Below are 15144 nucleotides of genomic sequence, written 5' to 3' on the forward strand. Positions count from 1 at the left end.
GGCATTTTGTTGTTTCTGAAATATTTAGGTACTGTACATTTGCTCTAAATATGAGAGAGAAGTTCTTCAGGGACCTCCATGATGGCTGCAAACATTGCAGCTTTTCCTTGCATATCTTTCTTTGTTCTTAGTAAGCTTTCCTCATATTTATACTGTTCTTTTCTGGAAGTAATTGCTGCTGCAAAGTCGAGAGAATCAGTACTGGAGTGATTAATGAAACAGATCCTGTATCTTTGTCAAGGGAAGAGTTGCTGGTGGGTAGTAGCTTGAATCTCCTAAGGTAGCTGTCCCTGTTCTTGTGTCTTATGCCAGCTCGTGAGTGAGTGTTTGGCTTGCACAGTAATATGTTGCACAGCACTTTTATCTTGGGAATGCTTTTTTTTTTTCATATAAACTCTTAAAGCTATCAGTCACAGTTATTTCTTCCCAAAAGATGGAAGATTATTGAATCTGATATCCTGGAAAGATGTAAGATACTTGGAATCATCCCTGGCACATAGTTGATAGCATCGTGGTGTTTTTTTTTTTCTTTAATTAAGTTGTTTATAAAGATGAGAGGCAGTGATAAGCAGCATGAAGAACTGAAACCTCACTCTTTGCACAGATCAAGTACAACACAGCTAGTAATGAAAAGAGGATTTGGAGTGCCAACTTCTGCACTGTTCTTTCAAAAAGCAGTTGTGTTTCCGATGGGTTTATTTTTTATCTTTTCCCCTTTGAAGTAGTTGCCCAGGAACAACCACATTATTTTACAGAGATAGTCAGTTGTACATTTCCTTGCTGGATAACAGCACAACAATAGCTGTGCTTTCTCTGGCAAGGCAGGAGCTTTCAAGGTGTCGATCATTGGTGGCACACTGCATCTTTACAGAAGCAGCCATGTTCTGTCTGTGCATATTCAGTTTGAAAATGTATTCCTGAATTGCTTGTCAACCTGTCACCCTGTCACCCCTGTTAAAACTGAATTCTTTGCAGATTCCCCCACTGGTAGCAGCCCTGGTACTGATAAAACTGTCCTGAGTGTGATATATTAAAATCCAGGTGAGATGATGACTGAAATATATACCACAGAAACATCTAACTTCCTTGGATGAGGATGTTATTCTCCTAAGTTTTTGAAAGAAAGTCTAACGTCTTCCTCTGCACCTGATTTCTACGTCTCAGTGATTTTTTAAGGGAATGAACTAAAGCTTTAGTGCTGTCTAATTTAGGATCCATATATTCCTTATTTGTACAAAAGACTTAACGTTTCTCTCTTCTTCTTTTTTATTTCCTCAGAGAAATGAACGTTTAGAAAGAGATTTGCCAAACAAAGAAGATGGGAGCAAACAGCAGCAGCATCAGTGAGCTTCCAGAAAACGAGTACTTAAAAAAGTTGTCAGGAGCAGAGCCCATCTCTGAGAATGACCCGTTCTGGAATCAGCTGCTGTCTTTTAGCTTCACCACTCCAACAAACAGGTAAGAGGGTGCTGAAGAACTAAACTTAGATAACGTATTTATAGAAGTGACAAGTTCAAAAGCAAATGAGTGGTTATGTTAATTGTTCCTGTTTTAAGTAGCATAGGAATAAATGCCTGTGTAGAATAGGCTGTTGCTCCTAAGTTTGGAAATGTTTTCCACCAACTTTTCCATTCATGTGGGTTTCTTTCTTCTTCATGATGGCTGTAATTGCTATTCATTCTCCTGGGAAAGATCTGAAATAGGGTCTGTAGTGTTGGGGGGGAAATTTTTTCTTTTCCTTGTTGTTTTAGGAAGCTTTCTTTTTCTTTGGTGAAGCCTCTGGGGTGACTGGACTTGCTGAATATTCCAACTCTTGATATTTCCTCTCAACTTACAGTGAATTTTACGTCTTCCATGATTTAATTATAGGTTAGCTGTTTAGTTTTTTAGTCTATATGGCTTTTTTTCACCTTCTTTTGCATTTTAAAAAGAAGTTTGGCATGTTGTGTTCGTACAGATATTTTCTAAATATCTAAAATTCAAGCTTTGAACGTCTTTTCATTCCAGCAAGTGGTGTGGATACAAATAGAATTAGTATTTTTGAGAGGATCCATAGCACACCTCCAGGAACAGAGAATATAAGTCCTTGTGACTTCTGTTAACCCAACTCCATTGCTAAATTCCTTGGCCTCTGTGCTGATAATCATTCTTACAAGAACAATCTGATATTACTTAACACCTTTAAGTGTTACTTAAACCGCTTTTACCTTTTACAACTGTGACCTGATGCTTTTCTGTGAATAAGTGAAAGTTCAGACAGCTGGAGTGGAAAATGGGTTAAGGTAAATAACTGTGAGGCATTTTACTAGGTGCTATTTTTGTGAAGAGTGAGGAGGAAGAAGTGTTTTGGCTTCTGCCTGGAGAGAATATCCAGAGGTTAGGAAGAAGGTGCAGTGCTGTGGAGGGCTGTAGAGCTTGTGAAGGATGTTTTGTAATTGGGAGTGTGTGAGGAAACAATTGTATTTCCTCTAAGATCCCTGATGAGACAAGAATTATTTACGGCCTACCCATGGCTAAGAAGACGTACAATATTCCAAGTTATATAATAGTCTATTGTTTGGGTTTTTTTAGGGGAAAATAGTTATATATAAAACCCCAGCAATTTCTTTGAGTGGTTCTGCTCTTTTTCCTTCCTCTGTGGAAGTTAAAGAGTTTTTCATAGTTTGCTTTGCTATTCACAGAATCAGATCCAGCACAGAGTAGATTTTCTAAAAATAAACCCCACCCAACTGAACAAAGCAAAAACCTAACTAAACAAACAAACAAACAACCCCAAGCAGTAAATATAATTAAAAAACAAAGTAAACAACAACAACAAAAATGATCCAAACTCAGGTTGAAAGCTTTAATTAGCTGAACACCAGATGGTGCTCTTGCCTGGCAGCTGGAGGAGAAATATTTTTAGAGGCATCTTTTTCTGCAGCTTAATAATTGGAGGGAAACAGAAATTTCCCATTAACTTGCACATCTGTCTGAGAGAACCATTTGACAAGTGATTTTGGATGATGTTGGCACCCTCAGCCATTGTCTGTATCAGATAACCCTGCCTGCAGGAACAGAACAATAGAGGTCAATATTCATCTCTGAGACTAGAAGCTTGCAATTTGTCAAGTTAACTCTGTTTTTAATGAAGCCTGAGTGTAGGTCATACCTTTGTCAGGAGCAAGATGCTGGTTCGTGGCTTGTGGAAGGGAGTCAGTTGAATGGGACAGAGTTTTAAAGTTTTCTTCTCTTTTTAAATTTACTTTTTCTGTTGCAAAATTAGTGACTGTTTGCAAGTGTTATTGGGAGCCATATAAGTGTTGTGGGTTGTTTTTGTGGAGGTAAATGGTGATACTCTAGAGTTTTTGCAAAGATGGGACTAATATGATCCCCAAGGAGAAGAGGGTTGTCTTTTCTGGATGCTGCTTTGGACATAATTCTGTCCCACATAGAGCAGTACCACAGGGAAAGAGGGGGAGAAATACATGAGAAGAGAAGGCAGTGGGAAAATGCATGTTAGTAGGAAAAGCAATCAACCAAAGCCAAAATATCCAAGGGAAAACCAGCAATGTGGGGAAGTTGCTGGGGTGGGGCTGAGGGAGATTTCCTCCTTTCAGCAGCAGGTCCCTGGCATGTTCACCTTGTTCAAGAAACCTTGGCCATAGCAAGGAACCAGTACCTGCAAGGAAGACATCTAAGGGGAATCTGAATCTGTGTAAGTGAAGTTTGTAGGGTTTCTAACACTTTTCCATGCTTGCTTTCTCTGGGGAGGGACGTGTGACTAGTGCTTTGCTTTACAGGAGCTGTTCCAAGTTAGTCCAGGTGCTGCTGGTCCCAGGTGCCAAACTGAGCTGGATTTTCTGAGGAACAATAGTCTTTTAATCTTCTAAATCAGAAGCCTAGGGCTTGGCTTGAGAGATGGGGAATTACTGTCTTTCTACTCTGAGAAACACAAGGACATGATACTGTATCTTGTATTATAATGGCACTGCTCTCTATGCTCTGCTGTCTGTCTTCATTTTTCTTTTGCTTTGCTTGTCTTGGCACTTTTGTACTCTCTTTTGTGTCCTTATTTTGCTTTTCCCTCTTTTCCCTTTCAGTTTGGTTCTGTTCTTCCTCTATTCATCCGTTTCTCGTCTTCCTGGTTCTCTCCTTTGGTTTCTCTCCCTAGCCCTATGTGTCTTAATCTCTCTTTAGCATTGCTCATTTCCTCAGCCATGCCTTCTTTACTGGGTTTATTTTTTTCAGTCCTGTTAACTTCTTGATCTGTTTCTGTGAAGAACACGAGGTAGTTTTCTCTGGGGAATAAGGTTTGCCAAATACCAGCACTGCTGACTGCGAAGTCACTGTGTCTCTGTCAGCAACACTGATGCAAGATGCTCTTGCCCTTTCACTATCTCTTCCAGTGTTTATCTGGTTCTGTTGTGGGTTTAATCAGGAACTAATCTGTCTGAAAAATAACACGGCCAAAAAAAAGTGTTTGTTTTTTCAGCTGAGTTAATTCCCTAGAGTGATTCATACCTTGGCGCCACAAAACAATTCTGGCATAGTGAGGGATTGATTTTTTGGGGGGGGCACAGCAGACTGTTGGGCTAAAAGGTGGGATTGCTTAAAACTGCTGTTTTAACCATCCAAAAATGAATGGGAAAGCATGTGGTCAAAGCAGAGCTGGCTGCCAGGAGTGTAACATTCTGCTTTTCTGGGCTGTTTGTTCTTCCTCATGTAATGTTGATTTTCTTAATAATTAGCAAGTATTAAGAGGAAATATTACGTGTAACTAATTCTGGTCTGTGTATTCACAAACCCTGATTCTGAATCAGCTGTCAGTTATCAGCAATGAGCTGATGGTGAATCCCTGTGACTCCCCTGCCAGGAGTGATAGTAACAGCCAGAGCCAGTCTCAGCTATTTGGCAGGTAAGGGAGTCCACTGGGGCCTTTCACAGTCTAGGAGTGGTAGGAGACAAGTGGTATATACATAAGTGATAGTAAAAGGGAAAGTTACCAGCGGTTTAGTTTTAGGTTGCCTCATACTTTCTGCCGTAAAAGGTTTATTGTGATATCATCTGACAGAAGTTTCTGCTGAGAAATTTCTGGTTTCAGCCATTTGGAAGTACTTGGTGCTCCAATTTCACACTCCTGCATGTTCTTTTTTTTTTTTTTTTCCCCCTTCATGGGTCTTTATTTGTTGCACAGAATGGACTCCTGGGAGCTGAATTAAAATTGTATAAAACCTCTTTAAATCTTCCACTTCTACCTTTCAAGTTGGCTGACTTATCAATCTGAATAATGTTTGGATATTGGAAAAACACAATACAGCTTTTCTGGATGACTTTTTTAGTTATTGTTACGATGAAGAGCTGTGAAGTTTACTTTGGAGCCTTAGCTCTCAGTCTAGGCAGACCTTGTGTTTGTCTGGCTCTCCTACGAGTTGCTACCAAGAATGCAACCTCCTCCTTAGCAGTGGTATTAGTTACAATTATTTTCTGATGGAAAACTTGCAAGTTAACTAAAGCAGAACTTGCTGAAAATCATGTGCCTAATATTTACTGTTCAGCTTTGTTCCTTCCCTGGAGTTATTAATGAGTTGCTGGTTCAGGAATAGTGTGCATGGGCCTTTAGTGAAAAGACATAAAAACGAGCAGCTTTTATGTTGCCTTAACGTGGTACATTTTTAAAGTGGTACAATAAATCATATGCAGCCTTATGTTCTTTGATGTCTTTCCTCCAACTAGTCCATTAAAATCAGCATTCCCACAGTATGAATTGACTAAATGGGCTGGTTCTCCTGTTTTGTATTCAATGGCAAAGAAAAAAGGCCTTACTATGAGGAAAAATAGTCAGGAAAGCTGCTCCTTTGGGAGCAGCCTCCTTTTTTAAAGGGGGTGGTTGTCTGCTTTGGTTTGGGTCTTTTTCTTACCATACCAAGGGCAGGTGTCCTGGTATGTTTGTAATTACAGTTTGTATGCAGAATGTTTCCTCTTGCCATGTTGAGACACTTTAACGAAAGTCACTGCCACTTTGAAACCTCTTGTATGGTGATGCTGTTAAACTAAAAGGGGATAAGACCACGTTCTTCAAAGTTCACTGCTGTCAGGAAGAAACTTTTGCTGCCTTCTAGTAATTGTGGTTTTGTTCAAGTCGATGGGACTGACTGATAATAAATTTATAGTAAGGCAACTGAATTCAACTGCTCTAAAATAATCTTCTTCATAATGCTACTGGGTTTTTTTCCTTCTGTTTTTTTTTCCCCCTCTTCTCTTTGGAAGTAATGTTTTTTTACAGTATATGCCATAATAGCTGACCACAGAATCCAGCTGTCTGGTAGTTTGAAGCCAAAAATAAAAGTCTGCAGTCAATGAAAACAATGAAATTTTTTTGACTGGCAGACTGCTCGATTTACCATTCTTTCCCACCTCCACTGAGGAGATGTTTCTTACAGAAAACTCGTTCCCTGATGAAGAAACTCCTTGTACTCTGATCAGCAACTACAAAGTGATTAAATCCCAACAAATTAACGATTATCCTTGGTTACTCTTTACTTCCACCACAGATGAGTGGTAGCTGGAGTCACATAGATTTTGCCTGTGCATAGGTGGGTTTGTGGTGGCAATTGGTGTGCAAAATACTCTTACTGCTTGGTGTTGGGATGTTACAGACAATCATCACTGCCACTGTTAAACCTCTCCTGATTTTATACCTCTAAAATTAAACAAGATAAAACCATTTTCTTTAAAGAATTCTGTGCTGTCAAGGGAGCAAATTTTGCTATTATTAATTTTAGTTTTGCTGAAGTCTGTGGACTTAACCCTCTACATAAAAAAAAGCAAATAAAATAATTTCTGTCCTTTATGAACTACTTTGAAAATGCTGACCATCAGGTCACAGGATGAGGCAGGAACTCCTGTGAAGCCTGGAATTTTTTCCTAAAGTGTGTGGGAAGCAACTCTGCACCTCACACACTTGCTTGGATCTAAGTGGGCCAGTCAAGCCAGTGTGGTTAAGAATATTTTGCTTTAAATCCTCAGTGTTTCCCCCCTGTGCTCACAGCCTGTTTGAATCCCCACACCAGGTGGTACCTTCTGCTCATTCCTTGGAAAATTGTAGAACTGATAAATATGTAAATATGTACAGCTTTCCCAAAACAAGGTAGGAGCTTAGTTCAGATAGTGCCAGTTTAAATACATAATTACAAGAACAAACTCACCCAGGTCATTGTGATCATGCTGTTAAAGATCCGTGGCTTGAAATTGGTGTTTCATGTCATAGAATCCCAGAATGGTTTAGGTTGGAAAACGTGTGGGGTTTTTCATGAGCTTTGCTGAAAGATTGTGGTTTCCTTGATTCTCCCATAGATATTTTGTTACAAAAATATATTGTGTCGAAGGGGAACGATGTAAATGCATTTTTAACTTAGTCCCAAACTGCCATGTTATTCCCAGATATTTGCCTAAAATCATGGAATTGTTTAGGTTGGAAAAACCCTCCAAGGCTTTAAGTCCAACAGTTCCCCAGCACTGCCAAGGCCACCACTAACCCATGTCCCCAAGTGCCACATCCACATGGCATTTAAACCCCTCCAGGGATGGGGATTCCACCATTGCCCTGGGCAACCCCTTCCAATGTCTGACAGCCCTTTCCATGAAGAAATTTTCCCAGTATCCAGCCTAAACCTCCCCTGGCACAGCTTGAGGCCGTTCCCTCTCCTCCTGCCCCTTGTTCCCTGGGAGCAGAGCCCTTCCCCCCCCCCCTCCCCGGCTCCCCCCTCCTGTCAGGGAGTTGCAGAGCCAGAAGGTCCCCCCTGAGCCTCCTTTTCTCCAGGATGAGCCCCCCCAGCTCCCTCAGCCCCTCCTGCTGCTCCAGCCCCTTCCCCAGCTCCGTTCCCTGTTCTGGACACAAAATATATATGTCTATATACATATTTGACAACAAGGCAGTCCATATTCCTCAGGTGAGGGTTTTTAGAGAAAATTGGAGCTTTTATTTTTGATCAGCGAAGTGAAGGAGCTTCGCTCTGTGCTGGCTCTTGTTTGTGCTGAAATACAGTTTGAATATTTAGTACCAGTGCTGCTCTGTGGGTTAAGGAAAAGACAAATGTTTTAGTGTCAGGTTTCCATTCTTACATTAATTCATTAGCCAGATGTCATCTCCACAGGGACTGTAGAGCAAAGTCAGTACCACAGTTGCTTCCAGCATTTCTTTTGTGCCACCTTATGACTCTTAGCTTTGCCATTTTCTAGCTAAGTGTTACTGTAATTTACCTTGTGTCTCTTCACTGCACAAAAAAATACCTAGTCTCTCACTCCTCCGTGTCTCTCACTCCACTTTCCTGCCCAAGCAGAGGAAAGAAAGCCACTGCTAAGCTTGCCCCCAAGTACCTGGGAATGAGCTGCTATTTTTGTACCCCCCCCATACTCTCTCCACGAATCTATCCATGGGGATGTAACAGTATTAATACTTCTGTTCAGTGCAAGAACACCATTTCACTGGTGTATGTATGTGTGTGTGTGTGTGTTGGGGTGGTGTTTGTGCTGAAATTCCTCCTCACCAAGGGTTTCTGTTGAGTGAACTGAAATTTTGTGTGTGGCAATTTTGTGTGTCTTGTGTGAGGCAAAATTCAATTTTGTGTTCTTGTTGTATGAGTAAGAGCGAGTGGGCTGTAGGTAGTTTTTAAGCATTGCACTTCATTTTGGTAGGAAAAAGAATGACTCGAGTGTTAAAAGCTTTGCTGAAGATCTGAAGGCCTTGCTTGGTTTTTCACTGTTTTTGATCCTGGCAACTTGCAGAAATTAGGCAGCTCTGTGGAATTTGTTTGAGGATTTTGTGTGGATTTTAATAACTCAATGGGAAGAAAAAAAATCTGTAAGAACACTATACTTTCAACTCTAACTGCTTAGAAATGAGGGGAAAATGAACCATAATTCAAAGCTGCATGTCTGCATTTATGGTTTAAATCCTGAAGCAATTATAATAACCACTCAGACTGTGTCCCCAGGATCTTTGAATAGTGGGAGGTGGGTCACGTTGTGTTAGATGATGATTATTCAGTACCTAAGAATTCTCTACTGAGTTGGTGTCCTATGCAATATTCACCCTCCCTGCTCTTAGGAAGGAATAAATCCTGATGACAAGCAGCCAGCTGGGCAAATTTAGAAGTTTGTTTGTTTGTTTTTTTTTTTTCAGTGCAAGGTCACACAGACCTAGAAAACTGTGTTGTCATGAACCTGTTGTGTGTAGTTGCTGGTGGCGTATTCTTACTCAATACCATTTGTTTTTAATTACTCCTCATGTTTTTAGTGCTGAAACAAGAGACCACCTTCGAGACCAAGTCCATTGTTTTTAAAGTATATATCAAAGTGTAAGTTTGTTCTTTCTGAATCTTATGTTTCAAAGCATAAGAGAGGAACGAATGCTGATATTTGATATCAGGACAAGCCAATCTGCATAAAGTTGTCTTAGGATATTCAGCTGTAGGTGAAGAGCTGTCTCAGCTGTCAGCTCACTGCACAGTAAATTACTCTGGTATACAGGGAAATTTGCAGCCATCTTAAAACTTAATATGTTTGATGTCTTTATCTTGAATAATTTCCTATTGAAGGGTTTTGAAATAATTCTTTTTGCTGCTGTTCCTGCCAATGTCTTCTAGTCCTCAGGAGTTTGGTCACAGCTCAAACTCCACAGCTTCCAAGAGCACATCTCCACAGGGTTTTCGGCAGTGGAGCGGGTTTAGGTGCTTCCCACACAGCACCACTGATAATCTCAGGTTGATTGTATTACCAATCTAAATTTAAAAGCAGAAAGAAGGAGGGCTGTTTTCCCCTAGCACTGTCTTTTAGGTTGCTGGCAGAGGTGTAGGTGGTTGCTGAGATGGGGTTGAGCAGGTGGGACAGAGAGTTAGTCTCTGATAGTTTTGTATAAATCAGATTACTCTTCAGAAAACTTAATGCTTAGGAAGGAACAGCGACTTTGGCAATCTAATTATTGCAGTATTCAGTTTTGCTATATTTTTGTGTGAGAGTAGTGCTGCAACAGAGGCTGTACCACCAACCTTTATAGGCTTAGCACTGTTCAGGTGTTATTACATTGCCACTCTCCTGTTTATTCTGAGGATGGTGGTTGTCATACCTTTCATTACAAGGATGTGGCTGCATGAGCTCTGAAATTGTTCAGCCTGTATTACATACAGTTAATTCAGTCTGTGTAGGGGCTGTACAGTCTCCTCCAAAGCCCTGAGCAGTAGGACCTGCAGTGATAGGACAGGGGGTGATGGTTTTAAACTAGGAGAGGGTAGATTCACAATAGCTAGGAGAGGGAAGATTCAGACTAGACAGAAGTGAGAAATTTTAATGACGAGGGTGATGGGACAGGGTGCCCTTTAGTTATTAATATTGAGACACCTTCGTATGGCTCAGTGCGGCACTGGAGACAATATCTGGTTATTCATCTTGTTTTCCCATCTGTTGAGGATGTTTTTGAGTATCACTTGTCCTGCACTGGTAGATTTGTAGTGTTGCAAGTATGTGTTTGACGCAGATGGTGTTTACTTTCAGTGGTCGTTGGCTGGTTTTGCTTTACTGCTTTATTGTTCTTCTCTGATGATGGTTTTCTGAGGCTTATCAACAGGCAATTAATGAAGTTACAAAAAATTTGGTGTTTCTGATGTGATTGTTGCATTAGTATAATAACATTAATTCAAGGAAACGCTTAGCTTGAGGTTAAATATTGGATTAAGGTTTTTTTAATTCATGCTTTAAAAATATATAATTTCAAATGAAATTTCTTGCAAAAAAAATCAAGTTCACTCTGTAGGCTGCTGTATTTTCAGTGGTGCCAAACTAAGTATGACAGCACTAGGGCCACAAAGGTAGTGGTAACACAAATGATCACAGAATTCCTTAGATTGGAAAGGGGCTCTATGGTCATCTAGTCCAGGCATTCTCCCAGCACTGCCAAGGCCACCACTAACCCATGTCCCCAGGTGCCACATCCACAGGGCTTTTAATTCCTTCCAGGGATGGGGACTCCACCACTGCCTTGGGCAGGTGTGCCAGAGCTGGACAACCCTTTCCATGAAGGAATTTTCCTTGAATATCCAACGTGAACCTCCCCTGGCACAACTTGAGGGCATTTACTCTTGTCCTGTCACTTGTTACTTGGAAGAAGAGACATTTCACTTGGACAGTTCACTTCTGAGTGTTAGTTTCCTGCTTTATAGTTGCTGTACTTCGAATACATGTTGCAGTGCCTGGTATTAGGGTGACCAAGCACTGGAATGGGTTGCCCAGAGAGCTTGTGGAGATACTCCAAAGCCACTCGGACACGGTCCTGGGCAGCTGGCTCTAGGGAACCCTGCTTTAGCAGGTTTAACAGGCTGACCTCTGCCAGCTAATGGATTGCTGAAATTAAGTGCTTCATAGAAGTATTTTATGACTGTTTTGTAATGAATTTTCACTTCCAGTGCAGGAACCCAGCTGCTTGTGTAACCATTTTTCTTTTCTTTCTTCCGTAGCGCTGACTTAAAGCTCTTGGAAGAAGCCACAATCTCAGTCTGCAAGTCTTTAGGTGAGAAATTGTGACAGGTTTTTTTCCACGTGCTTTTCCAGAAAAATTAAGGACCACCATCCCCGTGCACATTCATGTCTTCAGTATTCTATTTGTACGTGTTACACTAGTGAGATTAAAGCAGTGTAAAGATTGTGTTTATGCATATCCCAAACCTTTAGAAACTTCAGCCATTAGCTGTTTTACAGAATGATACGACTGAAAGGTTTAAAACAATTCCATCCCTACTTCCCTCTGCCCTCTAATCTGATCAGCAAGGGGAAGGGATCAGAGGACAAAAGGAAGGAATAATATAAATGTGATCAACGGTGTTTCAGTAAGGTAAAAGGCAGTTGTGAAAACCTGCCTGGTTTTCTGACAGGAGACTGCTGTGGTGTAGACAAGTCTTGGAAAGGAAGCAGTATGAGTATCCCACCTTGGGGCTATTTTAAATCTAGGGTAAATAGTATTTAGAGAACAATTATTTAGTGGTAAATCATGTGCTGGAGAATCTTAAAAGAACAACACCTGTACAGCCAAACAAGGCATACTGTGCTTTATGTAGAAATATTTAAGACATTGAAATTTGTGGTTTTTTCTATATGTTGTTTGAATGAAATAGTGTCACTTTAGACATGCTGTGTAATTGTATCTTATTTTTCCTTATCTAGTTGAGAAGAATCCTCGGACAGGAAACCTTGGGTCATTGATTAAAGTCTTTCTTTCTAGAACCAAAGAATTAAAAATTTCGGCAGAATGTCAGAAGTAAGTCCCTGGAGAAAAAAGCTTGTGTGCCATAATTTTTTAAATGTTCCTTTTGTTGCTAGCCCTTGAATTTTTTACTTTACTCATTAACATGCTCACAGACCAAACCTTGGAATTCTCTTATATTGTGGTTTGAAGCAGAACAAGTGTCTAGTACTTTTCCAGACACAGAACATTAAGTACAATAGTAGATAGGTTGCTGATGAAAAAGACATATTTGTGTTTTAAATGAACATATTTGTGTACAAATGGTGTAAGTTAGGATTACTACTGGTTTAGAGCTGTTTAAAAATCACCTGAGCTTTTTAGCTCAAGCTTAATGAATGAGCCAGTATTTTATCTTGGAAACGTTTAAAATATATAAATAATAAAAGCACATATAAATATATAAAATATATATTTATAAATATATGTATAAATATGTATCGAGATATTGCTTTCATGTCATGTTGTGCAGCTGCCTCTGGTTTTGCTTGCCCCTTTCAGCAGTAGGAAAGAACTCCAGGAGGTTACCTGTGCAGCACTGTGGGGCTTTTGCAGGAGTCTTTCCACAGTTGGTCCCTGACCCCCATAGATGAATGTCCCACTCTCATCAGATCTGAGGCTGCAAAAACAAGACTTCCTTTTTGGTGCCCCCTTACTCCCAGGACTGCCATCAGTTTTTTTGCTTGTATCTGGAGAAAGAAGTTGCTCCTGCCTGGAGAGCTTTTGCTGCTTTAATCCAAAGATACCTTGAAAGTGGTAGTTGACTCTGTGCTGTTGCATGGCCTTCCAAGCAGTTACTTATTGGGACTCAAGAAAATGTAATGAAGCTATATTCCCCTTCCAGGCATAAAACCTGGCAGATATTTGTGTGAGTTGCATAGGAAAGCTGTGTGGTGCTTATGAAGTCCATGAATGCCTATGGTTACCTGAAGGTTATTTGACTGGGAGAAGGGATAAGGTTCATGGAGCCAGAGAAGCTTTCAGATCTCAAATGTGTTGGAACTTTTCCAGTGTCTGGGTGCCTTGAGTCCATAGTGTCTAGAAACCTTCAGATGTTTGCTGAACCATCAAAGACTAATACTTCTGTCAACTCTGGTGTTTGTAACTATAAATGTCGTTGGGAATAAGGTTGTATTTTCTGTACTACTTTTAAATACATTTCCATTGTGTTTTCAGTTTTCAATTGAACTCCTTGCTTGAGCAGTTTGGATTTTCCTTGCTTCAGCTCCAGGGGCTTTGTCTACTTTGGCACTTATTTTCTTGTGGTTTTTGATGTATGCTTGCTGGTGAAGCGTTACTGATTCTTGTTTGTTTCTGCTTCTTTTCTAGCCACCTCTTTATCTGGCAGGCTCACAATGCACTGTTCATTATTTGCTGTCTGCTGAAGGTATTCATCAGTCGAATGTCAGAAGAGGAGCTCCAACTTCACCTTACTTACGAAGAGAAAGCCGGACCAGGCTCATATGGTAGGTACCCACTAGTACTAGTGAAACAAACATCCCATGAGAAAATAAAATGTTCTCATGTTTGTAGGTGTGGCACTCAGGGAAATGGTTTAGTGCTGGACTTGGTAGAGTCACGTTAATGGTTGGACTTACTTTAAGGGTCTTTTGCCTTTGACCTTTTAGGGTCTAATTAATTCTGTGATTCTGTGTTTTGTTTGGACTAAGAATCCCAAACTTTGCTTTAAAACTAGGAATTAAGCACTAGAGGTTTGGATTAATTTGGGAATTTTTAAACAGTTGTTCAGAAATGATGCTGCAGACCTACTTGTCATTTTCACACAGTTTGAAAGGTGTTAACGCTCCTCTTCAGAGGAACAGGACAGAACTAGGGTGAAGCTGACTGTATACTAATGTTGGAACAGCAGTGTTGAAATTAATGCTTCTTTTCACATATTTTTCATAAAACAACAGCAGCCACGGAGTGGAGTTAATGCAACTTTTAGGAATCTAGTGAGGGAAGGTAACAGTACTGTGGTTAGACTTGATCCATTGAAAAGGCAGCTGCTGGGCAAGAGTTTGTATAAGAGTACAAGAAAAGCCGAAGAATTTTAGGCAGAACGTTCAAAAATGGGTGCATCTCCAGGAAATGGAGCATGTATTACACAAGATGGAAGATGGCAGGGAAGAAGCTCAAGTAATCCAGCTGTTTTTTTCCTGTTCTTTCTTTTTGAAGAAGTATGATATGAATGCATTCAAAATCAGTTAGATTGCAGCAAAAAGACAGTGTTAACGCTGTCTGCCACAAACCTTTGCGTAGCGCTGTATCAGGATGCTCTTACAGAGTTGCAAAGCACATGATGGATAACGCTGGCGTGGGAGCCTTGGTTTCCTTCTCTTTGTTGTGAGTCCTGGAATCATGCAGGTTGGAAAAGCCCTCTGCGGTCATCGAGTCCAGCCGCTAACCCAGCACTGCCAGGGCCAGGCGCTGTTCAGTTTGCAAATGCATGTTGTTTACCCCATAAAGGCAAGAACGTCTCAGAATGCTGATACAGTGTGAGTGGATTGTGGGAGGACAACCAGAAGGATCTCACTGTGGGTTTCCTGCAAGGGGGATGCGTGTTGAGGACCCTGAATCGCTGCTTGCTCACTGAGCAGTGAAAACTGCTCGTTAAAGTCTGTTTAACTCCTTGGCGCCCGCCACTGCTCTGGGGAAATCAGAATTCTGGTGCCAAAAGATTAAGTGCTACATGTTGAAATGGTTTAATGTATTTAAACTGTGATGAGTGATCTCCAGGAATGAAGTCAGCTCGCTGATGCATTAGAAAGGAAAACCTGCTTGTAATAAGCTATCCCTGCAGACTGCTGTGGGTTAGTTCCTGGACTGAAAAAATGGCCCACCTCTTGTTGCAGTGTACAGCATAACCCAGT

General features: G+C 40.7%; 1 protein-coding gene across 3 annotated transcripts in view; it reads left to right on the top strand.

Annotated features, from left to right (window-relative positions):
• The window catches only part of DYM (dymeclin), a 215577-nt gene that overhangs the window by 11799 nt on the left and 188634 nt on the right, over positions 1 to 15144 (top strand). For all 3 annotated transcript variants that reach the window (XM_064641807.1, XM_064641809.1, XM_064641808.1), the window contains exons 2-5: positions 1281 to 1458; positions 11490 to 11542; positions 12193 to 12286; positions 13601 to 13737. In XM_064641807.1, coding sequence (XP_064497877.1) covers positions 1319 to 1458; positions 11490 to 11542; positions 12193 to 12286; positions 13601 to 13737 — 424 coding nt within the window. In that variant the 5' untranslated portion in view covers positions 1281 to 1318. The remainder of the gene's footprint in view (positions 1 to 1280; positions 1459 to 11489; positions 11543 to 12192; positions 12287 to 13600; positions 13738 to 15144) is intronic.

The sequence above is a fragment of the Pseudopipra pipra genome, chromosome Z (genome assembly GCF_036250125.1).
Source record: "Pseudopipra pipra isolate bDixPip1 chromosome Z, bDixPip1.hap1, whole genome shotgun sequence".
Taxonomy (NCBI): Eukaryota; Metazoa; Chordata; class Aves; order Passeriformes; family Pipridae; genus Pseudopipra; species Pseudopipra pipra.